This window comes from Chionomys nivalis, chromosome 9 (genome assembly GCF_950005125.1).
Source record: "Chionomys nivalis chromosome 9, mChiNiv1.1, whole genome shotgun sequence".
NCBI lineage: Eukaryota > Metazoa > Chordata > Mammalia > Rodentia > Cricetidae > Chionomys > Chionomys nivalis.
In genome coordinates, this window is record NC_080094.1 from 20,386,035 (window position 1) to 20,413,657 (window position 27,623).

Here is a 27,623-nt window from a genome sequence, read left to right on the forward strand (position 1 = left end):
GTATGGGGAAAATGTTTGCTAACTATATATTGTACCGGGGATTATTATATGGAATATATAATGAACTACAGAAATTATACACCAAAAAATTATTCAGTCAGTGAATAAGCTAATCAACTGAACAGCCAGTTCTCAAAAGAACGACTACAAATGGCCAACAAAATACCTGAAAAAGTGTTCAATGTCCTTAGTCCCAGAACAATGGAAATCAAACTGCTTTGAGATCCCCTTCCTCCTCCAGCAGGATGGCTGTCGCATACAAATAACAGTAATAGCTGGCAACAAAGTGGGAAAAGAAGAACGCTTATTCATTGCTGGTAGAAATGTAAACTGGTTTAGCCATTATGGAGATCAGTGTGGAAGTGCCCCCCAAAATACTAAAGCTAGAACTACCATATGACCCAGCTATACCACTCCTGGGTTAACTCCCCAGAAACCCCTATATCCTGCCACAGAGATACTCGCAGCACACCCATGTTTCCTGCTGCTCCGTTCTCAATAGCCAGGAAATGGAAGCAATCTAGATGTCTATCAACACACGATTGCATAAAGAAAATGTTACACATACGCACAATGGAGCTTTTATTCTGCCATGAAGAAAAATGAAATTACATCCTTTGCTACAATGGATGCGATTGGAGATCATTATGTTAAACAAAATTGGTGAGGCTCAGAAAGACACCCTATTTTCTCTCCCCTGCAGTCCAGGTGTGTGTGTGTGTGTGTGTGAAGAAGCAGACAGGGAACTGTGAGGAGAGAGGAAGGAGAAACAATGGGAGAGTAACAAAATACTTGTGGCGGAAAGCAAGAGGACTGGACTGAAGGAAGGCGATCAGCTGGAAGGAGCCCGGGGTGAGGAGAGCAAACAGAGCGCAGAGACAAATGGGGATGAAGGACCATAATGAAATCCATTACACTGTATGCCAGCCTTAAAAATTGAAAGTAAAGTCTTCGATTTAAAAAAAAAAAAAAAAAGCGCCAAAAATCAAAGTTACCAACAGTCCCCCTTATGATCTGCAATCTGATTGGCTGACAGGCAAGGCAGATGTGATTTATGATTCAGATCACTAGTCATGAAGACTGCACTTAATCTAATTTTCCTCCCCCCAGAAACTTTTATTCCTTGTTAAAGCCTGAATATATATTCATCTTCCCTCCAAAGGCTATCTAGTTTTCTTTCTAGGAACACAAAGTACACTTTAATGTCCATGATTTACTTTGACATCTTCTCTGATTAATTCTGCAGCTACATCAGAAAGCTGAATACTGATTTGGTTTCTTTATCAACACTAACATTGGCAGATCCTTGTAAAGCCACTGCAGGTAAAACATCTCCATTTGAGCAGACTTATTATGAATATGTTTTGTCAGCTACACCAAAACCATCATCACTCATTCATTCACTCCACAAGTATTTACTGAGCTAATAGAACTTCAACATCACTCTATTAGGAGCGGCAGGAACTATTCGACAGCAATCCTCAGCAATAACAACAGAACAGCACTAACTACATGACCTAACACAGTACTGTACAAACAGCAGAGGACCAATGATCAGAGTAATCTAGGTTCCAGTGAATGATTAGAGTCACATGGCCTCAGGTGAGTCACCTGACATATTAGTGCTATATCATAAGAATATTCTGCCTTTGCTCTGCAACCTCAGAGTTGCCTTCAGGAAGACATAGGGTACTGTAAGATTATATAAAATGTCAGAATATAAGCAGATGATCACAAAAGGAAAAACACTGAGTGGCCAATCTGCCTATCAAGTGGGCCAACTTCATGAGAGATTAGGGAAACTGTGGCATATCAGATTGACAACACTCAGACCCAGCAGCGTAAGCATTGTGAGAAGGCAGTGGAACACCGCAGACACTCGCTCATGGGGCATCGTGAGGGCAGAGCTAACCAATGACGCTGAAGACACTACACTCTGCAACACTGGGGAAATTCTCACATCTATGGAAACAGCTACACAATGTTCACTGAAGCACACACACAGCAAGAAAACAGTTCTTTGGTTAATGAGGTAGTAGTCATGCAGGAAACTGCCAGGCAGGGCCAGAAGACATCATTAAGGACATGAAATGAAAGCTGGGCGGTGGTGGCGCACGCCTTTAATCCCAGCACTCAGGAGGCAGAGACAGGTGAATCTCTGTGAGTTTGAGGCCAGCCTGGTCTACAAGAGCTAGTTCCAGGACAGGCACCCAAAGCTACAGAGAAACCCTGTCTAGACAAACAAAAACAAAACAAAAAAAGGACATGAGATGAAAGACCTGAATTGAATCTGACAAAATAGCATAGTTACACACATAATTTAGGGGAAGGGGAAGCCCACTGAAAGCTAGCAGGGGAGGCTGGCATTTGCTGTGCTCTCTCGGTACTGTTACTGCTGAGTAAGATCAGGAGTTTGCAATAAACGTCTGTAGAGCCAAGACCAAACAAGATCTTTCATTAACTCACTCAAGAGCACAGAGGTAGACAGGTGGGTGTGCAGCACACTCGGGTGGCTCTACAATGGCAGATCCGAGCATAGTTGTCTGCTAAGCTCAAAATGGCAAATATACATAAAGTGGCTTCCAGAGGAAATGAGCAAAATACTTCACTCAGAAAATAGCTGAAGGACCTAGCAAACCTCAAGCTCAGCAAGTCAACTTCATGACCAACTTCAGTGGTCTGGCTAAGCCGATGCATGTTGAGGGCACACTTTTTAAAACTCAGCATTGAACCAGCTGAGCATGGTGGCACATGTCTGCAATACTAGCACTTGGGAGGCTGAGGCAGGAGAATTGATCGCCGTAAGTTTCAGGCCAGTCTGGGCTCTAAGAATAAAGACCCTGGCTCAAAAACCAATACAAATGAGAAAAAAACAAAACTGAACATCAAACTCAGCCCCAGCTGCGTGGCACTGAGTAAATAAACCACTGGGCCTGAAACAAGGCTCACAAGCCAGAGACCCAAAGAAGGCATTGGGGTCTGAGCAGAAGTAACACCTTCTTCAGCCACGAAGTGATGCCTTCTAGGACTGGGAAGATGCATTAAAGATCAATGCTACCAGGAATGGCAGGTCACCAAGAGACCCTCCACTCAGCCGGGGACCCCAGCCCAAACTTCATGGCAATGGTCCCAATGTTCCCTCCAGCAAGACTCCTTAGCTTTCTCACTGGTCGATCAGACCTCTCTCTCTCTCTCTCTCTCTCTCTCTCTCTCTCTCTCTCTCACACACACACACACACACACACACACACACACACACACCCTTCCAGAAAGACTAGAAACCTTGGGATCTGACTCCTGCTTAGCACCCAACAGTGCTTGCTCCTGGTAGGTACCTGATTCATGCTGCCCAATAACTGACACAGGTTTTGGCTTTAGCACACACATACTGACAAAAGATAAGGTGTCCAAGAACCACCAAAAGTGTCCAAGGAGCCGGGCGGTGGTGGCGCACGCCTTTAATCCCAGCACTCGGGTGGCAGAGGCAGGCGGATCTCTGGGAGTTCGAGGCCAGCCTGGTCTACAAGAGCTAGTTCCAGGACAGGAACCAAAAGCTACGGAGAAACCCTGTCTCGAAAAATCAAAAAAAAAAAAAAAAAAAGTGTCCAAGGAGCCTGATACCTTATTCTGTCAATAGTTCCTTCCGCCCCCTACCCCATCCACCATCCCAGCAGGCCCTCTATGTTCTGAAATTCTGGCATCCACTATCTGAGCCTTACACAATTTAAAATAAAAGCTATCTTTCTTTCTGGCTGCTTTTCAAAATAATTTGCCACAACTCTTTTAAATTAAAAAAAAAAGTTTTATCCATCCTCCTGATGAAATTTGAGAAGTGGCACAAATATGAGCCATGATTACAGGGTAGAATCGGAAGACCTCTACAGATCACAGATTATATTTCATTTTGTTTCAGGTTTATTTTCTATTCTCCCACCCAAGACAGGGTTTCTTTGTGTAGTCTTGGCTGTCCTGGAACTAGCTCTGTAGACCAGGCTGACCTGGAACTCATAGAGATCCGCCTGCCACTGCCTTCTGAGTCCTGGGATTAAAAGCATGCATCACCACTGCCCAGCTTTTCCCCCCTAACATTTTTTAAATTGTTACATTTAATAAAAAGTGAGTATTGAATACATAGGTTGTCATGAACATGATGGGCAGACAAAGAAAGGGCACAGACACCAGCATCCACCTTAGCAAACTCACAAAGCCCCATGCTAGAAACACAAGGTTTAAAACACAAAAGAAACACAGAAGGGCATTGTCTTCCGGGTGCCTGAGATCTTGTGAGAAACACAAGTAAAAGAGGACAGTGAGTCTTCTGGTTGGTGCTATGGCTAATGTGGACACTGGAGACAACAGGACTATGGGAGACGACGAAAACCAAGAGTCAAGTCATAACCAAATAGGAGAGGACAGAGACACCAAGGAACCAGCCACACTGCCAGGACTGGTAACTTACTATTAATACAAATATGCAAATTCTCAAAGTTCTTTGGCCTTCAGGAGACCACAGCAGAGATTCCATCTCTCCATGTTCCTGCATTTAGTCACGTGGTGCCACCCTAAGATGCACTGGATACAAAGCTTAGTACATTCATCACTTAGCACCAAGTGATATCCAGAGGGTAAGCACGGGAAAACTCGGATAATTAGCTCCACCTCTCACTTACAGATGAATAAACTCAACTCAGCACAGAATAAGGACGTGAGCCCTACAGCTTCCAGAGTGCCTTCTGTGTCACTGCCCCAGAGGTGACCCTCTACTCCACACTCACATCATGTCTGCCACTCTCTTAGCCAGGAGAGCACTGCCTATGGGAATTCTGATTCCCGGCACGTCAACTGCCTCTGTGGGGATCACAGTAAAAATTTCCCAAGATCACTTGGAGGGGAACTCACACTGAGCCTCCAGTTACCTCCTACACCAGACCGCTCTGAAGTTTTAAACATCAACTACCAAACTGATATGAGAAAACTACTGAAAATTGAGACAGGTGTGATGCACGTCTCTAAGTTCAGCACTTGGGAGGCGAAGGCAGGAAGATCACAAATCTGAGGCCAGCCCGGGCTACATCCCAAGACCTTGTCTCATGAAACCATTAACTGTTTTAAAGCACAGCTCAGATACACAAATGCTTATGAGGATGAGGGGTTGGAGGCATAACACACCGGCACGAGTGGGCCACACAGAGGCTCGGAATGTTAGCCACACCTGTCACAGGCAACTGAGCTGACAGAGAAGTCTCCAGGCACCAGACCATTGCTCTAGCAACAGATTATTCATTAACAAAAGTAGGGCAGAGAGATCTTCAAGTTGCCTCTGAGATCACTGCTGAGATAAGAGCTGCACTCTTCCTTCAAAGAGAAGGGGCTGCTGGGAAAAGGGGTACATATTTCCAGGAGGACAGACAGGAAGTAAGGACACTCGCAGAAGACGAGAAGGGAGAATGAATGTGCACTGGGAGTGGGGATCTAACCACTTTTTACATTTGCTGACGCTTCCTCATTAGCTGACTCACACTAGCAGCCCCACTTCTAAGGAAGCAGGAGTCAGATGGCCATTTCCCCAGGGACAACACTGCAGGCACAGCGTGATTGCCACCAGGCTCTCCAGCACCTGCTGGAGAAGTTTGGATGAAGTGTCACTGCTCTGGCCTGCATGCATGCCTGTTGATAAGTCCATCATGTATGATGAAAAAGGATGGCTTCATGTCTGCTGTGGTCTAAGATGCTCTTCATTCTCCGTAACTCAAAAGGTTTTACTATTTTATAGTCTACAAGCTACTGAAGTTAGCAAAGTATCTCCACTCCCACCAAAAAGAAGACTGGTGAAGGAGTGATCCGAGACAGGCACCCAGTGTCCAAAAGCGTTCTCTACTAAAAGAGAGCACACCGGCACCAGGTCACATTTCAGAAGACAAGTGGGAGGGCCGATGGCCTTGGCTACTTGCAAATCCTCTGAGCAAGCCTCATCTCCCCCCACACTTTCTCCAGAGGCCACAAAACAGATTTCAGAGTCACCCGAGACTAGTAGCTACCGACTTCAGGAGCGTTTGAAGTCCGCAGCTGCCTGGCAGAAGCACCTGGTAGATAAGAGAGGCACAGCACATTCCTCACAGACACATACATAAATGTCTTCCAAAAACACACAGTGGAGTAAAACAGTTGTTTTGAACTACCTTAGTAGGTTTAGGACATCAAATTTAAAACTGACTACCTCAAAAACCAAAAAAAAACAAAACAACAACAACAAAAAAAAAAAACAAAGCAAAGAACAATAAAAGACAAAAATGGAATCAAACGGAGCAAAGGCAACACGCATGGCGCAAAGACAGCATTTCTGTTTCAGGCTTGACTTCGTGATAAAGAACAGCAAATGTTCATAAGCAGGTTTCCTCTGTGGGTGAATCTCCAGTCAGTTACAGCCAGCTCAGAGCGAGCCATCAGGCAAACTACCCATTAGCTGTCACTTTAGAATGACTTCAGAAAGCCAGCCCCAGAGCTCCGCTGATATCTTTTCAACAACCTCTTAATCTTGTTTATAACACCTGTGTTAAGGCAGCCCGACATCAATTCTACTCACTTGTCTCAGACTGGAATTACTCAGAAACTCGAGGGTTCCAGTAAACATCCAACACCAAAGGCGTGCTGCCTCAAACGGCCTGAAAACATAGAAGCTAGCCACCTCTTCAAAGCGGTGTGGTGCACACCTTTAATCCCAAGACAGAGGTAGGCTGATCTCTGTCAGTTCAAGGCCAGCCTGGTCAACACCAGCTAGGTCAAAGACAGTTAGGGCTGTATACAGAGAAACCCTGTCTTGAAAAACAAAACAAACAAACAAAAAACAATACATTGTAAGCCATGCTAAGCCTTAAATTTCACAAAAGCAAAAACAAACAAACAAACAAAAAAAAAAAAAACAAAAAAAAAACCCAGCAGCACAAAGATCCCAGAATTGTGGGGTCCAAAGAACCCAGAAAATTCTTCCTACAGCTTTTTTACCTCGTGACCTCTCAAACTGCAGTGACCACTAACTGCAAGCTGCTCTGGGTCAGAAATGGGTGACTTTTCTTTCTGATCCCGAAAGTCTTTTGGAGAAGAAATATTCCTGGAGGTAATATTCCCAAATGAAGAAGTGGGTCTGTAGGAGACACCTCAGCAAACTCCCAAAGCCAGAGCTAGAAGATGGTGGCGATGGATTCGATCAGGTCAAGCAGGCAAAGCCTGATGGCACCGTGACATAGCATGTGACAGAACCGGCTAGCCTCACTTGTTTCTGTGCTTACTGTACATCTGTTTCTGGAGCTCCTTACTCTTAAAACGAGCTGACAGCAATGATTTAGACATGTGCATCCTAAGCCTGTCTGAAACACAAAACACCCAGGAAATTGATGCTAAACTAGTCTATGAATAGGAGACACAAAAGGAGGAGAGAATGGACTTTGGTGACCTTGGACAAATCACGAACCTTGGAAAAAAGTCCCCTTAGTGTTTTGAGATATTATGTGGAAAAGCCAAACCCCCAAAAAGTACTCAACAAACATCAAACACGCAAACACACTACATGTGTATATTGTATACATATAATGTGTGTATTGTGTGCATATATAAACTTAACTGAAATAGATATTCTCGATTCAACACAAAATAAAAACCAATCTCGTTGTTTTGTGCAGTCTCATTTCTTGCCTATAAGACTGGGTGCAGAGAAAACAGCAATTATGGCCCACAGTGGACTTACAGTAAATCTCTAGCAAATAAATGAATCAATCGATCTCTTGCTTTAGGGTCAGAGGCAGTCCCAGTCTTTAAGAGAAATGTCAATCAACTCTTGGGTTACTAGAGGAATGAAATTGGGCTTTTGTGGAGACCATCTGCTATTATTTAAGGCAAGTTTCCTATGAGTAAGGCCAAGATCAGTCACAAACACAACTTAATCTACACTTCATCAAGAAAGAAAAAGCAAGGGGCTGGGAGTTAGCTCAACAGTGAAGGGCCTACCTAGTATACGTGAGGCCCTGACTTCAACCCCCAACACCAAATAAATAAGTGAAACAAACATTTAAGAACAAAAACAAAGGCTGGAGAGATGACTCAGTGGATAGAGGACCTGAGTTCAAACAGCACTCACATAAAAAGGCAGCTACGGTCACATGTGTATGTTAGCACCAATGCTGAGGGGGATGGACACAGGAAGATCACTGGGGTTTGCTGACCACCTGCCTAGCTCCATATTCAGTGGGAGACACCGTCTCAAAGGAGTAAAAGGGAGTGACTGGACAGGATACCCAATGTCTTTCTCTGGCCTCTACATGGGCACACATATCTATACACACGTCCCCTATAGTACCTCACACTTATAATCCCAGCAGTAAGGAGACCGAGGCAGGAGAACTGGAAAAATGGTAAGCCATGATGAGAAAGATGCATAAGAGACACCCCAATTTAGTCACTAATTCTGGATGGCCACTTCATTCGCCCACCCTCCCACCCCTTAGTCAAGGGCATCCACTGAGCAGTTAATCCTATGACTGGCTCTGATCTGGCCACAGTCCTTGAGGGATTCAAGGCACTGTGAAGGGCATTTATACATAAACAGGCGATTCCTCTGCAAAAAATGAAACCTGTGCCAGAAAGGAAGTGAGTACAAGGCCAAGTAGTGGGCCTGTGTCTCTCCATTCTATACAAGTCTTCATTGTAAGCTGCCTTTATTCATGGGAACTTCTTCTGGGAAGAATTCGACCATCTACTCGCTGGGTGTCTCATGCAGAAGGTCTGTGAGCCTCCCTTCCTCATCTGCAAGTAGAGAGGAGCCGGCATGGACCCACCAAACAGCCCAGAGCCTGGCTCTCAGTGGGCCTCAACATCAAGTCACAGGCCTCTGTTTGGTTTTTGGGCTGGTGACATCTGTGCTGCTCTTTGAGCTGCTTGTCATCATCCCTGTAAGTGACCCTCTTCTACCATAAACACAAAGGCAAGCTGCCAACTGAAGGGCAAGCTGCCACTGCTGCAGAGGTAGACCTCAGGCCCAGCTGCACATCCGCTGGCCATGTTACCCAGCTCAAGGTCACACTCCTGAAAAGAATCACATTCACCGCACTCAGCCATCACGAAGTTCACATGGGGAGAAGGGCCTCTGCTCCACACAAGGTGAAGCAAGGGGGGAAAATTGCCTTTTTAATTAAAATAAGACTTCCTCAACCTTCTGCTGACAATCATTGCTACAACACAAAGCCCAGTGCTAGGCAGCGAACCCGTCTTCGCACTGCTGGAAGGGTGGCTCCAAGCCCTCGGAGGAGGGAGGGGAAAATTACTAATTTAAACAAAATGTTTAATCTTCTAATTATGGGGCAGGCTCCAAGAGGATGGAAAGTGATTTGCAATCTTCATTATGGAATCCCCATGCGACCATGGCACAAGTCATGTCAGCCAGAGGCAGATGCCATCTCTCCTTCCCCTCTGAGCCTTCTGTGTCCTTGCCAGATCTGAGAGGATGGAAGAAATCTAACAGAAGAAAAACGTAGATGAACCATGAATTGTGGCTCTCCAGTTCATTATGCTGGGGGAGGCAGAGAGGCCCGGTGAGAAGCTGGCAAGGTAAGACCCGGAACTTCACCAGGCAAGCCGAGCAGCTTGAGGCCCTCTCAAACTCCGCTGCCTTGTGGAGCTGTCCGCCTCAAGTGGTGCTGAAGCAGTTCTCACTTCTCATCAGGACTGAGAAGCATGGAGAATCAGGGTGGCGCCCCTGCAACAGCACCTCTGGTCAGAAGGAAATATGCTCCTCTGCAGATAGGCTTACATCCTCGCTAATTTGCATTATCTCTGCCCATTCAGATCGCTGTGCTAACTCAGGGGGAAAAGTCCCTGCCAAGCAACCCTGACGTGTCTAATGGCGGAGTTCCCATAGGGAACAGCGAAGGCAGCAGAGGCAGGCAATTATTCCCTTTCGTTAGGAATGGGTCCTTTTAAGTTGATTTTTTTTTTTTTGTAAATCTTGAAAACAAGTAGTAGCCAGGTGTGGACACTGCTCACTGCAGTCACTTATACAGCTGGCAGAAACTGAAATGTTCCTCCTAAGCCAGCTGCAAATGATGTGCTGGGAGTCCTAGAAATGGCCGTGCCCCTAATTACCCGCTGCAGCATGAAAGCGGGCTTGGAGGGGATGACAGCAGATCTGGGCAGATCAGCAGCGACATTTAATCAGCGGCCCCAGCCATCTGCAGCTGTTCTGCAGGAGCGTGGGGTTCACAGTTCCAATGCTTCCCGCAAAGCACAGGTGCTGTGGGTCAGCTGGACGGTCCTGGGGCGCGCCAGGAATGCTTTCTTCATTCTCTCAGGCCAAGGGACACCTCAATAAAAGACCTTCTGCCCAGACTCTCGGTGCCAACCTTGGCACTAGGAGAGAGCTGCTTCTTGATTAGGTCACCACACAGATGAAATGTGCCGGGAACAACAGAGGCAGGAAAGCAATTGTCCAAGGAGAACGCGGCATCAGCTGTGGCCTCACCACGAAACTGGATTCTGTACTCCATCGACAGCCATGCTGGCCAGACTGACCTTCCATGGCCTCGTGACCAAACCAGACTATGTCGCTCCTCAGCTCAAGAGCCCTAATGACTTCCCACTCCACTGAGAAGAAAAATCACAGCGTTGGGTTTCTCTCCTCCTCCAGGCTGACCTCAGTCCTCATCTCACGCACCAAATGAGACGGGCCTGCTCCCTCCTTGGGGCCTCTGTGTCAGTTGCTCCCTCAGCCTACACAGCTACTCACGCAATTCTCCATGGAGTTAGTTCTCAACTGAAATGCCATCTCCTCAAGAGGCCTCTAGAACCTTCTCAAGTAAATAACAGTCACTGCTACAGTTACATTGGTCATATTTTCTCTTTACAACACATCTGGATCGTCTTCCTTCCAGTACATCCGTTTGCATTCTCTTACTTACTTCTGACTTCGCGTCGGTCTCGCCTCCCTGGATGAAAGCAACGCACAGGCAGGGGCTTTGACCAGCATCTAGTGTAATACTTTACACGTAGTTGGCATTTAATAAATGTGTAGGATAATTAAACAACAAAGGCTCAATATGGACCACTAATCCACATAAAATTTACTAACCCCTGAAAATCTGGATTGGCTCACAGCCTGACTCTAAGCATATGCCAAGGTGCCCTGGAAACAACAGTAAACAACACCCTCTCTCCTTGCCAAGCCCTAGTCAGTGACTAGGAAACAATAACAAAGGAAGACACAGTCAAGATGGAGATCTTGCAGACTGCCTAAGAACTAGAAGAACTGCAGGCTTCCTGTGGGATTTACCCAAACCAGTTTCTCACGGAAGGTGGGCTGGACATGGTGACCACCAATGGGCTATGGCCAAAACATGAATCTTGAAGGTCCAGACAGAGAAGAATATAACATCTGAGGAGGCCCAGGTCCATTCATACATAGCTCTTGATGCTGAGAGACAAACAGCGCGTGTGCAGACCACATCTGAAAAAGATGTTATGTACACAGGAGTGCAAAGAGGAGGGGAGGGATGCCAGAGAGCCACAAGTATAAGAAAGGCACAGACAGGCCGGGCGGTGGTGGCGCACGCCTTTAATCCCAGCACTCGGGAGGCAGAGGCAGGCGGATCTCTGTGAGTTCGAGACCAGCCTGGTCTACAAAAGCTAGTTCCAGGACAGGCTCCAAAGCCACAGAGAAACCCTGTCTCGAAAAACCAAAAAAAAAAAAAAAAAGAAAGGCACAGACAGGCCGGAAACAGGCATTCTGGGGCTCTGACGTCTGCTTCCATCCAGGTGGCACAGGGTTCTGGGTGTGTGACGCTGGATGTGTACACTGACTGAAAGGCTCAGAGGTTAAGAGCACCACGGAGGACCTGGGTTCAGTCCCCGCAGTCACACAGCAGCTCAAAACTATCCAAGACTCCAATTCTAGAGGATCTGATGCCCTCTGCTGACCTCCAGCAACACCAGACACACATGTAGTGTACAGACATAGGTGTACACAAAACACTCATAATAATAACTTTATTTTTATGTATTTATTTATTTATTTATTTTGGTTTTTTCAAGACAGGGTTTCTCTGTGGCTTTGGAGCCTGTCCTGGAACTAGCTCTTGTAGACCAGGCTGGTCTCGAACTCACAGAGACCCGCCTGCCTCTGCCTCCCGAGTGCTGGGATTAAAGAAAGGCGTGCGCCACCACTGCCCAGCTTTTTTTTTTTTTAATAATAACTTTAAAGAAAAGATAACCACAACAGTTGAAGAACTAAATGAATACAACTCCTCCAAAAAGGCAAGAAGCAGTCAGAGGAAGCCCTATTGATCAGACTTTCTGTAGTGCCCAAAATGTCAGTGGCGGGCAAAAAGAAAGTACCCTAAAGAAACAAAAACTAGTCATGAATAATTTCTAGAATCTTACAGACCCCAATGTCTTATAGAAGCGTTCTACCAAGAATAATAAATTTCATCTAACAACCACAGCTTTCGGTGACATCATTAAAAGAAAGCAGCAAAAGGCCTCAGAGGTTAGATAGAAATCATTACACACTAACACTAAGGAGTGACAGCAGCTCAAGGAGCAGAGTGAACAACTATGAAAAATGGGCACAAGATCCCAAACCCCCTCCATGCCACCATACAGCAGTCAAAGCTCTGCACAGGCCAGCAGAAAACCTGCATGCACAGTTGGCATTCACACATAACGATGGCCCTCAGTGCACAGTGCAGCCTACTGGAAAAGGTGAGAACATATACGCTTGTTTGTGTTTAGAAAGATCTCTATTAAAATGATGGGAAAGGACAGGAGGCATGATCATGGACAAAGCTCTGCTCCGACCCCATCCTGTCAGCCAGTAGTTGGGTCCTGAGGCAAGGTACTTTCCCGCCAGGGCTCCAGCCTCCTCACAAGTAAGAAGAGAGGATTCAAAGAGAGCCTCTGGGCCCCTCCCTCAGAACTCTCATCTCACTTAAGGCCTCTGAAACCTAGAGAACCTGCAGCACATTCTCCAAAGACAGCAGGCAAGTGGGAGTCAGGACAATTCAATACAACCTGCTCCACCTTCTAAACCTCATTACGGGCTTCTTTCAGCAGCCACCCCAACCAATCAATAGTAATGTCGCTTCTTGCCCTCTTTTATCGCTAAATCCAGTATTCTGCTGGATCCTTGGTAGGTTTATTTTCCCCTGACCAACAGTTGCACCCTGTTTCAGCTAACTGAGTCATTATGTGACCTCAAAATGCTCAAAAGTTTCTTTCATCATTAATATGAGATTCCACTGAAGCTCCATGTGCAGAGAAACTAGTAAACCCAGAGCTGCAAAGAAGCAGAGCAGCCTGGTACATCCCAGAGCACTTCCAACGGTGCATCCTACATCCCAGAGCACTTCCAACGGTGCATCCTACATCCCAGAGCACTTCCGATGGTACATCCTACATCCCAGAGCACTTCCGACGGTACATCCTACATACCAGAGCACTTCCGAAGGTACATCCGAGAGTACTTCCAACAGTACATCCTACATCCCAGAGCACTTCCGACGGTACATCCTACATCCAGAGCACTTCCGACAGTACATCCTACATCCCAGAGCACTTTGAACGGTACATCCTACATCCAGAGCACTTCCGACGGTACATCCTACATCCCAGAGCACTTCCAACGGTACATCCTACATCCCAGAACACTTCTGATGGTACATCCTACATCCCAGAGTACTTCCAACGGTACATCCTACATACCAGAGCACTTTGAACGGTACATCCTACATCCCAGAACACTTCAAATGGTACATCCTATATCCCAGAACACTTCCAACGGTAAATCCCAGAGAACTGATATGAAGGGATGGTTAGTTTAAGTGGAATGAAAATCCCTACTGGGAAGAACTCCAATCACCTCTCTGGGCATAAGCACAATAAGCATGTGAGTGACATCCTGCAACTTGTTCGATAATCAATCCTACCTACTCTTAGAATGCAAGGTGCTTTGCTCAGTTTCAGGTCCTTCTTGGGGCAGCTAGTGACTCTGTACATTGTAAGGCTATAGAGAAGTGCATGTCCTTACACAAGGCTAATACTTTGCTGGATATGGCAGCAACACCTGCAATCCTAGCATTTGGGAGGCTGAAGCAGGAGGATCATGAGTATCCAGCCAACTTGAGCTACATAGCCAGATTCTATCTAAAAAAACAAAAAACAAAATAAAAAACAAGAGTTTGAGGTGATGGGTTGATCAGTAAAGTGCTTGCCACAAAAACATAAAGGCCTGAGTTCCAGGCACAGCGGCCCATTCCTACAATGTCAACACTGGGGAGGTAGACACTGTTAGATTCCTGGAGCTCACTGCTCAGCCAATTGGCCATATCAGCAAGCTTCATTTGAGACCTTATCTCAAAAAGTAAGAGAGTGACTAAAGAAAACACTCAACACTGACTCCTGTGCTCCCCCAGCACAGACTCCTGTGCTCCCCAACACTGACTCTTGTGCTCCCCAACACTGACTCTTGTGCTCCCCAACACTGACTCCTGTGTTCCCAACACTGACTCCTGTGCTCCCAACACTGACTCCTGTGCTCCCCACCACTGACTCCTGTGCTCCCCAACACTGACTCCTGTGCTCCCCCAGCACTGGCTCCTGTGCTCCCCAACACTGACTCCTATGCTCCCAACATTGGCTTCTGTTGCCCCCAACATTGATTCCTGCGCTCCCAACACTGACTCCTGTGCTCCCCAATACTGACTCTGTGCTCCCCCAACACTGACACCTGTGCTCCCAACACTGACTCCTGTGCTTCAACACACATGTACGCATGCATGTGCACACACACACCACACACATACACAAAAGCACAAGCACCTACACCCAGCCATATACAAACCAAAAAACAAAAATGAAAGTCTCCCTAGCCTATTCACCAGCCTTAGGACAAGGTTAACCAGTTTTATTTGTCAAGCTACAAGGATGCTGAGATCCTAAGGTTTATACCTTCAAAGGAGGCAGTCTGGAACTCTGGAAAAGAAAATGGTTTTTAACAATTCAGAGGAAAAGACTACAGAGCCAATGGCTGATTCGGGAGAAGGCAAAAGAAGTCTCAAACTCCAGGCTCCATCTAATTCCAGCTGGAGACAGCTACAGACTCAGAGCAAAACCACCCACTTGGCTCAGGACCACTGCGGTGGGGGGAAAGGCGATTTGTAAGTGAGATTCCTCTACCTGCTAAGCAGAAACTGTGGTTTCTCAGTGCCTTGAAGGAGACCTGGGGAACAAATGGCCATGCTGGAGGCATAATTCTTGCTATCAGTGACTTCTAACTGTGGTAGACTAGGACTGTGCTCTAGTCTACTGAGAATACGCTACACTGTGGCATGTGTGGGTGACAAACTGCTCTCATTTTGCTTTATTTAATTCTAAACTTTAATCTCCAAGGGACCAAAGATCTTGGGAACACTGAGGCAGCTCTGCAAAATTCAAGACAAACTTTTGTTTTCCCGTAGCATGTTTGTTTGGAATATCAATAATAAAAATCAACAGCTACTATTTGCTGGGAACTATACCGCCCACACTGCCTCATTTAATCCTGTATTTTCCAAAATATATAGATGATAGCCAGACATGGTAGCACATGCCTTTAATCCCAGCACTCAGTAAGCAGAGGCAGGGGATCTCTGACTTCTAGGCCAGCCTGATCTACATAGAAAGTCCCAAACCAGTCAGGGCTAGTGGTGAGACCTGGGATATAAATATATATATAAAATAATCGTAGCATGAGACTATTTCTAAAGATGGTGAACTAGAGACAGATATTGTTAGATGATCTCCATTTGAAAGATAGAAACCAAGGCTTACAGGTTAATTAACTGGCCCAAGGTCACACAGCTAGCACTCAGCAGGACTGGGGTTCAAATGCAGCCATCTGACCCACAGTCTGCATTCATCTGCCATGCGAAACATTAAAGGTACTTCTCAGGCTTCAAATGCTTTCCTCCCACAGTGCTGACAAGCTATTCTGAACCATCGCATTCTCTGATGCAGTCATTTTTATATAGGAAAACTTCTCTATTGTGTTCAGCCTTATACATTCACTCCTCCAACTGAAACAGTGACACCTATGAGCTCAGAGGGACACTGTGTTCCCCAATTTCATCCCCAAAATTAATGAGGCTATTCAATATGACCTACCTCAACAGGTATTCCCAAATTAGGGGGGCCTAGGTCCATCGCTATATGACCTCTATGTCTAGAGAAGAGCATTCTCCGTCAGCACACAAAAGAAATGGACCCTCAGCTACCATGACAACAGCACCATGTGACCAAAGCAAGCCTGCCTAGGAAGTCACCTGTGTGGCAGACGGCGCTGACACTCAATGCTGGGATCTCAAACCTCTGGAGCTCCCGTTAGAGCGCAAACTCCTCCGGCTGTAACTGTGACAGGGCTTCTTCCTACCCAGACTGTGAGTCAGTCGCTCACACGGGCTTCTGCCTTATTGGTTACTGAAGGGAATTGGCTCACAAGCTTGCATGGTCCAAGGGGAAAGAATCTTTCATCTCCCAGCCCTTTCATCTTTGAGAAAGAGCCCCAAGGCTTCTTTCAAGTCAGCTGAACAGTTGGCAGCCCTGACTAAAATGTAAAGTTGGGCATGGGAGGGCAGAGGAGGAAGCAGAGAATTGTGTGATAGCCGAACATCTGGCCAGAGCTCAGCAGACACAAGAAATGTCAATCAGGACTCCTGGGCTGACAGGTAGCTACATCAAGGAGCAGAACGGGAGGAATGGGCAACCTCTTCTGAAAGGACAGGGGCAGGGCTGCAGTCACGCTCCAGTAAACATCAAGTCAGAACAGTGAGACCCAAGAAAGCGCTGGCAGAAAAGGGCACATGCATTCTTCAACAATGTGGCTCTCGGGGCAGTGGTGGTGCACCCCTTTATTCCCAGCACCCAGGAGGCAGAGGCAGGTGAATCGCTGAGTTTGAGGCCAGCCTGGTCTACAGAGCGAGTTCCAGGACAGCCAGGGCTGCACAGAGAAACCCAAATTAATTAATTAAAATAAAACCAGTACTCTTCAAATTCTGACACAAAAACCTAAAAAACTATGACAATTAAATGAAACGCAGAAGCCTACATAGAATACTAGACTAAAAAATGGAACATCAGTGAGAGCTGGCAGCACCTGAATTAAGTCTGACATTTCAGTCACTAGTGTACACACACACTTTTTTTTTAATTTTTAAGAGGTAAATTAGGGACTGGAGAGATGGGTCAGTGGTTAAGAAGACTGCTGTTCTTCAGACGGATCTAATTCCCAGCACCCACATGGAGGCTCACAACTGTCTATAATTCGAGTCCTAGGGATTCTGACGTCCTCTTCTGGCCACCAGGGGCACTGCATCTGCAGGCTGCACAGACATACATGAAGGGAAAACAGCCATACACAAAATAACTAATTAAAAACAAAACTATTCAGAAGGTGAAGTAGCAAGTATGCATCAAAGGTGAAAACAAGGGTACACATGCCTGCCAGCACGCAGGCAGTAGAGCCTGAGCTTCCAACAGGAGGCAAGTCCGCAACGCACTTAAAGGCGGTGCTGGGTCCTTGGGTCCAGGATGATGAATCTCCACTGACAACGCCACTAGTCCCTCGGGAGGGGTGAGAAAGATGGCCTGGCACTTGCTCTTCCAGAGGACTGGGGTTCAGTTTCCAGCACCCACTTGGCAGTTCACAGCCACCTGTAAGTCCAGGTTCCAGGCAATCTAATGCCTTCTTCAGGTCTCTGATATCATAAAATATACATACATGCACACAAAACACTCATACATGTAAAATACAAATAAATAAATCTTTAGACACAACACGGAAACCCACCTCCAGGTGTGTGTCTATGAGGGAGTTTCCCAAAACTCCAGTTTTAACCTGGAGGGAAGATGTAACCAGAATATGAGCAGGACCACTCCACTGGCTGGGGTCCAGAACTGGGTGAAAAAGAAAATTCAAGCTAAGCACCAGCATTCATCTCTCCACTTCCTGACTGTGGGTGCAATGTGACCAGCTACCTCACACCTCACATTCCTGCTGCCATGCCTTCCCCAAATGGAATGACAGGGGATCCCCAGCTGGTACTGCTGTTTGAAAAGGTTAGGAAATCTTTAGAAGGAAGAGTCTTGCTGGAGGAAGTACATCACTGAGGATGGACATTGAGGGCTTATAGCCTGACCTCACTTCCTGTTCGATTTCTCTGCTTCCTGACTGCCAGACAATCTCAGGCTCCTCCTGCCATTCCTCCCTCCCCACCATGAAGGACTCCATCCCTCTGAAACTGTGAGCCCAAATAAGCCATTTCTTCCCTAAGTTGCTTTTAGTCAGGGTATCCAATCACAGCAGCAGAAACGCAACTAATACAGATTATATCCCTAAAACTGAGAGCCAGAACAAGCCTTTCCACTGTGAGCTGCTTCTTGCCAGGGATTTGATCTCAGCAATAAGAGCACTGATACATATTCCATTCCTGAACAACCATCACTTGACACTGAGGATGGGCAAGACACGCTGCTAGATGCTGGCTCCGTCCCCTGAGTTTACAGAGGCATAAGACCATACTGTATAACCTGGGAGAAGAATGAGCTGGGAGAAAGACAGATGAGGAAGTTATGGTGGGAAGAAATGAACTTAAAGGGGGGGGGGACATCAAGAGATAAAATAAATGGGAACATCAATGAAACTAGCTCTTTACCTGTTATTTATAGGCACCTTGCTAACAAAATAAACTTGGGAAAGCATGAAGCTGTCATGCAAAAAGAAGCCTCTTTCAGTATGATCAGAATACATTCTCAGGGTTAGAACATAAGACGAGGCTGCCACAAAAATGAAAGATGCATTTTGAACACAAGTGTTCAGGCTGCCGATAATGTATCTTACACATACAACAACAACAACCAACCAAAAAGGCTCAATCACAAACTCCAATTCCTATCTTAAAGGGAAAAAGCAGGTAGCAAGAAGTACAAATGACAAACGTGCACAAGAAAAATCTCCTTATTCACGTAACCTTAAACAAGCACTTTCCGTGCCACTAGATAGACAGCAGGAATGTAAACCATGACAAGCAGCACTATCAAGACTGCAGGGGAACTTCAGAGCCCAGCGCTGCCCGAGGGAGCGGCTCCACGTGAGCACTGGTAAGTGCTGGGTAGTCTCTGCAGCTGACAGGACCCCATTGTCTCTGGCCACTCCCCAACTCCCTGAACATCCAGTGCACAAGTTTGCTCCTAACAGTTTGCAACTGACTCTTCCTACCTTCTTCTGTCACCCACAGAACTTCTCCACCAAGGATGGAATTCCAATACTGCCTTTTTTTTTTTCAATGACCACACCCTTCGATCCTGCCCGGCTCTGAGTTTATCAGAGTATTCCCTGTATTCCCTGCACTTTGGTCCTGGGATAATTATATTCACACAGTGACGTGTTTAAATGCACACTTCACTTCTCACATCATTAATTCTTCAAGACCCAGGATCAGGACTCAGTGATTTGAACATATGCAACCCTTAGCTCAGGAATAGCGTAAAGTAATTATGAATGACAAGTGGGAAGGGGGAAATGCCACACGAATAAAGAAGCTCCTTACAATATTGCCTCCACGAACAAACACCTGGATGCTACCTAAATATCCAACTGTGGAGAAATAACTGAGGGGAAAAACCCACATATGTTAAAGAGTAATATAAAAGATATGTAGAAAATACATGCTTAATTTAAAAAGGAACATGAAACAGTACATACACAATAGTTACAGTCACGCAAAAGATGTAGGACTGTGAAAACAAAAAAAATACTGGGTTAGGGTAATAGTTTTTCTCTCCTCAAATTTTTTCATACTGACAGTTTATTATCATTAAAATCTATTTCAAAAGTAAGAAATTGGAGAGGAGAAAATTAGAGATTTCTAAAAGCCCTTCCAATCCAAGAAAATGGTGCTATTACCACCTATAACAGGAGGACTGGTATCTGCAATGTCACCCAAGCCTAGGGTCCCTGACCCCAATCTGCCTCAAAGAGAATCCTCTGGTGGTGCAAAGCCAGCCGTTCCCACCAAGCCAATCTGAACTAAATGTGAATTCTTTATTGCAAAACTTCAGACGAAGAACTTTTTTCCAGACATCTGTGGAATGAGTATTAATGAGCGTGCCCTGGAGTTCAGATCTGCGCCTATGTGGCAGAAACTTCTCAGCCGAGCAACTGCTGGGCACACTTCTTGATGAGATGTCTAAGCCTGAAGGCATCAAAAAAGTACATTTCCATATTGGAAACATAACTGGTTTCCTCCTTAAGACTTTTTCCACCACCTCCTGTCCACATTGTAATTCTCCTGTCTTCTCAAATGAATTGTTAACATCTGTCAAGGGTATAAGGCATACACCGAGGCGCTCTCCTGCCTATTACAAGAAGAACCAATCTCAGCAGAAAATTGCAATCTTCCCACTGACTTGCCCCAAATATGAAATTTAATAAGCATGCAAAAAATGTTAAAGTTTTAATAAACATTTCCTGTCACAGTAGGGTACTTTTTCCTGCTCACCTTAGACCCTGAGTTTTAGGGATGGAAAGAACCAGAAGTTGTACAACCTGACCTCCTCATCTGATAACCAACAAGAGAAACAATGCAAAGAGGGAAAGCGGCCTGTCCTGAGCCACCCAGACAAGTGCTGACAAAGGCTGGATTAAAACCCCAAACTCCCAGGTCTCCAGCCCCAACTCGTTTTGCTACACCAGGCTTTTTTATCTACTCTCTGGAGCCCTTGGCCTAAATAATTAGTATCACAGCATTTTAAAGCTACTAGGAACCTCACAAAGAGTCACACTTAATCCCCTCATTACATATCTAAGGAAACTGAGGCCCAGAGAGATTAAGTGATTTGCTCTCAATTTTGAGTGGCAGGGAAGAAGCAGAATTTAAGCTGAGAACTCTGCAAACCAGTGCCCATGAGAACCGAGAGCTGGCTTGATGGGAAAAGCTTAAAAGGAATGCAGAACTCTAGACGGGGGCCTGCATGCACAGTCCCTGACCACAGTTTTAACATCACCTGGTATCTGACTAGAATGCTTAGAACCTCAAGTCTCAGGACACTGAGTCAAACTCTAGAGTTGGGAATGTTCCAGTAAGACAATTTCACTCCCTTCTGTTCCCACGCAGGAGCTCAGTGCTCAGGTGAAGTCAGCTTTGACAATGTTGACTATGAGCAACAGTCGTAAGATTTCAACTCAAAAGATTTTTAAGCCTAAAACCAAATGGAAACTGTGCTCGGGCATTCCTGTTGCTTCCCAGCGATTTGAGGTTAAAAGCCAGGGCGCCTGCCTCCCTAGCTTCAGTCTCCCTTCCCGTGAAGTAGTCCCAGCATCTATATCTGGAGGTGTGCTGAGGATTAGACCTGACAGGTGACCTGGAAGCACTTTAGTTCTGCCTCTGGCACCCGGCAGACAGACAGACAGACCAGCAGAGCAGTCAGGAGCTCCAGCTACGAAACAGAACTGTTTGTGTATTCTCTGGCTAGGTACCTTCAGTCAGGTCTCAGTTTTCTCCACCGTAAAATGGGGATTAAAACAGTTCTATGTGCCGGGCATGATCATACAAGTCTTTAATCATAGCACTCTGGAAGCAAAGGCAGCAGGCAGATCTTTCTAAGTTTGAGGGCAGCCTGGCCTACAAGTCAGCCAAGGTTACATAGTGAGACCCTGTAGGGGAGAGGGGGGTTTCCTACCAGGCTAGAGATATAGTTTGGTTGGTAGAGTGCTTGCCAAACATTGTTTGGTTCTGTTCACAGCATACCATAAACCAGGTGTGGTGGTGCACACCTGTAATCCCAGCATTTGGGAGGTGGACAGGAGGGTCAGCAATTCAAGATCATCTCTGACTATGACTACATGATGGACAGCTTGATCTACATAAGACTCTGACTAAAAAAAAGAAAAAGAAAAAAAAGGAAGGAAAAAGAGAGAAAATTCCTCATAGGGCTGTTACGCGGATTTGGTGAGGATGCAGGTAAATAATTATTTTGTGTCAGAACATCACCGTCCTCAAAGCACTTTCACTTCCATAAGCTCATCTGGTCCTCGAGATTCCCACAGGATACCCGCCAGTTCCCTTTCCTATTGGATCTCGATGCTGGTCTTGGTGGTCGTAAAGGAGGAAGAGCAGACGGAAGCTGGCCTCATGGCAATGCAGTCTGCTATAGAGCATTGGGTCAGATTCATACATGTCTTGGCTCTTGTAAAATGGGATAGCCTGAGAATTACATATACCTCTGGGCAATTGTAGCATTGAACTTGGGTGGCTCTAATTTATTTTTTTAGAGTCATGTAACCAGTGAAGGGGCCATCATTTATGATCTCATCTACAGTTTGTTGAAAAAAAAAAACAAGAGGACTTCCCTGGAAGCAAGTAGAAGCTTTTACTAAAACTTTCTGATTTAGCCAGGTTCTGCCAACAGTCATGACGCACACTGAGACAGTAAAGGCCACAAAGAGAGACCCTGTCTTGAAAAAACAAAAGATGTGAAATGCTTTGGGAGTTAACATGTAATTGGTTCAATAAAGACTTTTGAAAAGTTAAAAAAAAAAAAAATTCCCACAGGAGGTTGGGTGTATTTGATTGATTATAAACTGGACTCTAGGCACTGCCGTCTTTTCAGATAGGGATGGAGGTAGACCCTGATGAAAGAAACAGAGCCGCAAATACAAGACCAAGATCCTGGTAACAGGTCAGTCACTGCCTTGGCCTGGCAGTCACCATCTTGGCCAATGACTTCAGTTAAGTCTTATTGTCAGAGGCCGCTAGTTTGTTTCCCGACTGCCCTGACTCAAAATAATCACATAGAATCTATCTATATTATTTGCAATACTGTTTGGCCAGTAGCTTAAGCATTTTTTTAGCTAGCTATTCCATCCTAAACTAACTCGTCTCCATTAATCTGTGTATCGTCACATGGCTGTGGCTTACCAGCAAGGTTCTGGTGTGTCTGTCTCCTGCAGGCAGCTGCAAGCTTTTCATTGGCTCTGCCTACTCTCTATATATATATCTTTTCCAACCTGGCTATATTCTGTTAAGCCATTGGTCGAAAGCAGCTTCTTTATTAACCAATGGCAATAAAACATATTCACAGCATACATCATCTCCTACATCAAAGTCTGTCTATCAGATCAGTGTTCTTGTTCAAAACAACTGGGTTGAATGAAGACATCTGCATCACCTCCCAAACACAAAGGCCTTCTCCTGGTCCACAGAAGTCCTACAAAGGCCATCATCTGCCTACATCTCCAGCTTCATCACCTCCTGGTGTCCTGTCCACTCACCAAGTTCTAGCTACATGGCTCTTCTCTCTGCTCACCTAGTGGTCCTGGAGCCTGTGCTCATAGCTGCAGCTCCTGCCTTCAACATTCTGCCTTATCAAGACTGGCTCCTTCTCAGCCTTCAGAGCACTTAAGCTGGTTTGCTGGACTCCCTGCCTGACCACTCAGTCTACAGAGGCCCTGAAACAAGTTATTTATGACAGTGCTGTCCAAGAGAAATAGGAGGAAAGTCACAAAAAAAACTTTACATGTAAGTTTAAATTTTGAAGTAGGCACAAAAATTGAAGTTTAATAACCTATTTTCCTTAATCCAATCTATCAAATGTAATCTACATAAGAATTAAGCTACTGCCAGGCGGTGGTGGCACACGCCTTTAATCCCAGCACTCCAGAGGCAGAGGCAGGCGGATCTCTGGGAGTTCGAGGTCAGCCTGGTCTACAAGAGCTAGTTCCGGGACAGACACCAAAGCTACAGAGAAACCCTGTCTCGAAAAATAAAAAATAAAAAATAAAAAGAATTAAGCTACTTCATTTTCCACAACAAAGCTTTGAAACCCAGTGAGTACTCTGCACATAGGAAAGAGCTCGATGCAGGTGGGCCACACTTTCCGTGTCCAATCTTCATGTGCCTAGCTGTCCCCAAACCATGTCACACTTTCCCTGCAGATTCTGCTCTTCTCCTTTCACAACACACGCAGCAATCTGAGTTTCTTGTTTACCTTCTCTGATGACACCTCCACCATGTTTGCATTTCATACAAAAGTAAAAGCCTTGTCTCGTTTGTCACATCATATGCTCAGTGGACTAAGTACCTTGCACACAGTAGGTGTTCAATAAGTATCTGTAGAATGGACCTTTTCTGGCAGAACTGCTCCAGATCTGAGTCAATGGACTGCACTAGCCAGCTCCTAACTCCCAAATAAGCACTCATCAGTAACTTGCCTACTACTGTTCTTGTTCCATCATCAATTACACGGTCTTTTTGGGGGGGATGGGAGGAGCAGGATTTATAAGACAGGGTTTCTCTGTGCAGCCCTGGCTATCCTGGAACTCACTCTTGGACCAGCCTGGCCTCAAACTCAAGAGATCCACCAGTCCCTGACTTCCTACTGCTGGGATTAAAGGCGCACGCTGGGATTAAAGGCACGCGCTGGGATTAAAGGCGTGTGCTGGGATTAAAGGTGCGTGCTGGGATTAAAGGCATGCACTACCATCACCACCACCATGCTACAATGTCTTTAAGAGACACACACATCTTAAAAGGCTCACATCTCCTGGTTACTTACAAATTCTTTCTCATTATGTCTGGAGTCTCCATCTCTGGGGTCAACCTTTTATATATGGGCTAAGGGAAATTACCATCAATATTACTATTTATGGATTACTTTACTCTGCAACAAACACTGCTCTAACAATTTAACAGTTTCCCAACAGACCACGAGGTAGGTACCATAAAGTATTTTGTTTCAAAGTTACAACAATCAGTTAGCAAGAAAAAAGAGATTGCAAGCAACCAGGGGCTCTAAATCCAAGCCTTATTTTGTGGGGAGTGGAGTCTCACTATGTAGCCCTGGCTGGCCTGAAACTCACAGTGATCCCACTGAGGCACTGAGATTAAAGGCGTGCACAGCCAGCTCAGGCTCAGCTTGTCACTGCCTACTCTTGATTGCAGAGCTATCGCTAGTAGCTACACTTCTAAAAATCAACACAAACCGGTTGGTTGGCTTAAATTGTATTTTATTTCACCCATTACCCAAAATAGGATCATTCAATCAATATAACCAATGATCAAGGCTCAAGTAATCAATATAAAAACACTACCTTTTTCGCCCAGCACTGCTGGCACACGCCTTTAATCCCAGCAACTTGGGAGGCAGAGGCTAGAGGATCTCTGTGAGTTCGAGACCAGCCTAGTCTACAAAGTGAGTTCCAGTACAGCTAGGAGTGTTTAGGACTGTTACACAGAAAAACCCTGTCTCAAAAAAATAAAAAATAAAAAAATAAAATAAACTCTGTGAGTTCGAGACCAGCCTGGTCTACAAGAGCTAGTTCCAGGACAGGCTCCAAAACCACAGAGAAACCCTGTCTCGAAAAAACCAAATAATAATAATAATAATAATAATAATAATAATAAAAATAAAAATACTACCCTTTTCAAACCGTCTTTAAAATCCAGTGTGATTTACTTACAGAACTTCCTAACTCAGACTAATTACAGTTCACGGGTTCTAACACGTTGAGACCAGTGAACCAGGCTGGACACAAGGAGCCTCATCAGGCAGCCAAAAGAGGGCAGGAACTTTGGGCTGGGAGCCTGGACACTTGAGCTTCAATTAATCGTGCTTGTAATTGTTGAGCGACCTCAGGCAAGACCTTTCTTCCCTCTGGCACACCCACTGACCACAAGTACCCTGAGCAAGGAGGTCAAGAAGTCTCTTGCCGACCTATCCATGATCCGTTTTCCAAACATCTTAACCATTGCGGGAACATGGGCACAGGTTCCTGCGCTTTCAAATGACCTTTCACACATACCCATTTTACAGATTTAAATAAATAGACAAACTGAGGCTCAGCGACGAGGGAAAGACTGTATCCAAAGCTACACCAGCAGCTGGTAGAGAACTGAGGCTCAACCCCGAGGGGGAAAAAGTGCTCTTCACTACTGCCTCAAGCCCTATGAATCGGTAGAAACGAGACCAAAGACGAGCGGAAGGGAGCCTGGCTGCCGGGTGGGAAAGGGAGATCAAAGGGCTCAGGAATAGAAAGGGAAGGAATCGAAAGGGTCCACGAGGGCTTCGGGGAGTGAGTGCAATGACAGGCTAGAACCCCAGGGTAGCTGAGAAGTGCGGGCCGGAGAGCCAGAGAAGGCGCGATGACCGGACTCTGGCCCTGCGACCCCGGCGGGACGAAGCCTGCCAACTTCACCTACCTGGTAGCTTAGAAGTTCGCCCACGTCCATGGTTCCAGACCCAATCAGCACAGGGTATCCTGGTTACCTCCACTCACTCTCGAACCACGGGCCGCTCAATATCTTTTCCTGCCACACTGCCGTAAAGTGCCTCAGAACCAATAGGATAAAAGAGCGCGAGGCCGGAGCCTGCCACACTGCCGTAAAAGGAAGCGCGACCGTAAAGCGCGCCGCATGTTGACTCCGCGGCTTCCGCCGAGATCCTGAAAGGGCGGGCAAGGGGGCGGGGCGGATACTTAAAGGGTGGGAACCTAAAGCTGTGGCAGGTCTCTGAGAGTAGGGAACAGTGCTGGGCTCCCAGATAAACAGAGGTTTGGAATGCCGTGACACATAAGATAGTCTCATGTGGCTACTGAAGTGTGGCTAGTCCTGAGATGTTAGGTGTGAATCAAATGACACTGGATTTTCAAAATTTGCACAAGATTTCTTTCTTTCGTTCTTTCTTTTCTTCTTCTTCTTCTTCTTCTTCTTCTTCTTCTTCTTCTTCTTCTTCTTCTTCTTCTTCTTCTTCTTCTTCTTCTTCTTTTTTTTTTTTTAGCTTCCTGGGCCAAGGGATATATATTATGAAATGAATTTGACTTTCTTCCTACTTTTTAAATAAATGTACTTAGTAGATACACTGAAATTGCATATGTGCATTTTCTCTTGGGTTCCCATTAGGCTTCCACTGAACAGTGTGGGCTCACGAAATGGCACCTGGCCATAGATTATTGTTGGCTGAGAAACTGTTTTCCTCTGAGCTTCTGTGTATTCGTCTACATAAGACCCAACGGCAATCGGATGATCTCCTGTCTACCCAAGTAGTATTAAAGTGGCTATTAGGGGTCTGGAGAGATGGCTCAACGGTTAGGGCATTTACTCTCCAGAGGACCCTACTTGAGTCCCCAGCACCCATGCTGGACAGCTCACAATGACCTACAGCTCCAGATCTAGAGGATCTGATGCCTTCTTCTGGCCTCCAGAACAGCCAGAAGCACACATGCATACACACACATACACAATTCTGATAAAAGAGGTTTCCGGGAAAGAAATTCACCTGTTACTGAAAGAGCTATGGAGTTTGTCTTCTGGGATTACACAAGACTGCATCCAGAAACCCCATTCAACTGCCCCCAACTATACAGAACTTGTTATTCCTCCAGCGCCAAATCCTCCCCTCGTTATCCTCCCGGCTAGCACTTCCTCTGCTGCTCACAGCCTCAGTCTGCCATTTTGAACTTGATGGTTGATGTTTTATTTATTGGCAGCCTCACTAATTGGACTGTAGACTCTGAGAGAAGGGGTTGAGTGTGTCATCTTCACCTTTGTATCCTCAAA

General features: G+C 45.7%; 1 protein-coding gene and 1 non-coding gene across 2 annotated transcripts in view; one reads left to right on the forward strand and one right to left on the reverse strand.

Moving 5' to 3' along the window:
- Window positions 1-26,378, reverse strand: part of Ctnnbl1 (catenin beta like 1) — a 159,427-nt gene extending 133,049 nt beyond the window's left edge. The window contains exon 1 of the mRNA XM_057780723.1: window positions 26,268-26,378. Within this exon, the coding sequence (XP_057636706.1) occupies window positions 26,268-26,297 (30 nt within the window). The 5' untranslated portion in view covers window positions 26,298-26,378. The remainder of the gene's footprint in view (window positions 1-26,267) is intronic.
- LOC130882173 (small nucleolar RNA SNORA61) lies at window positions 22,121-22,249 on the forward strand. The gene has a single exon (XR_009057802.1). It is a non-coding gene; the product is annotated as a small nucleolar RNA SNORA61 (small nucleolar RNA).
- Window positions 26,379-27,623: the final 1,245 nt, after the last annotated feature.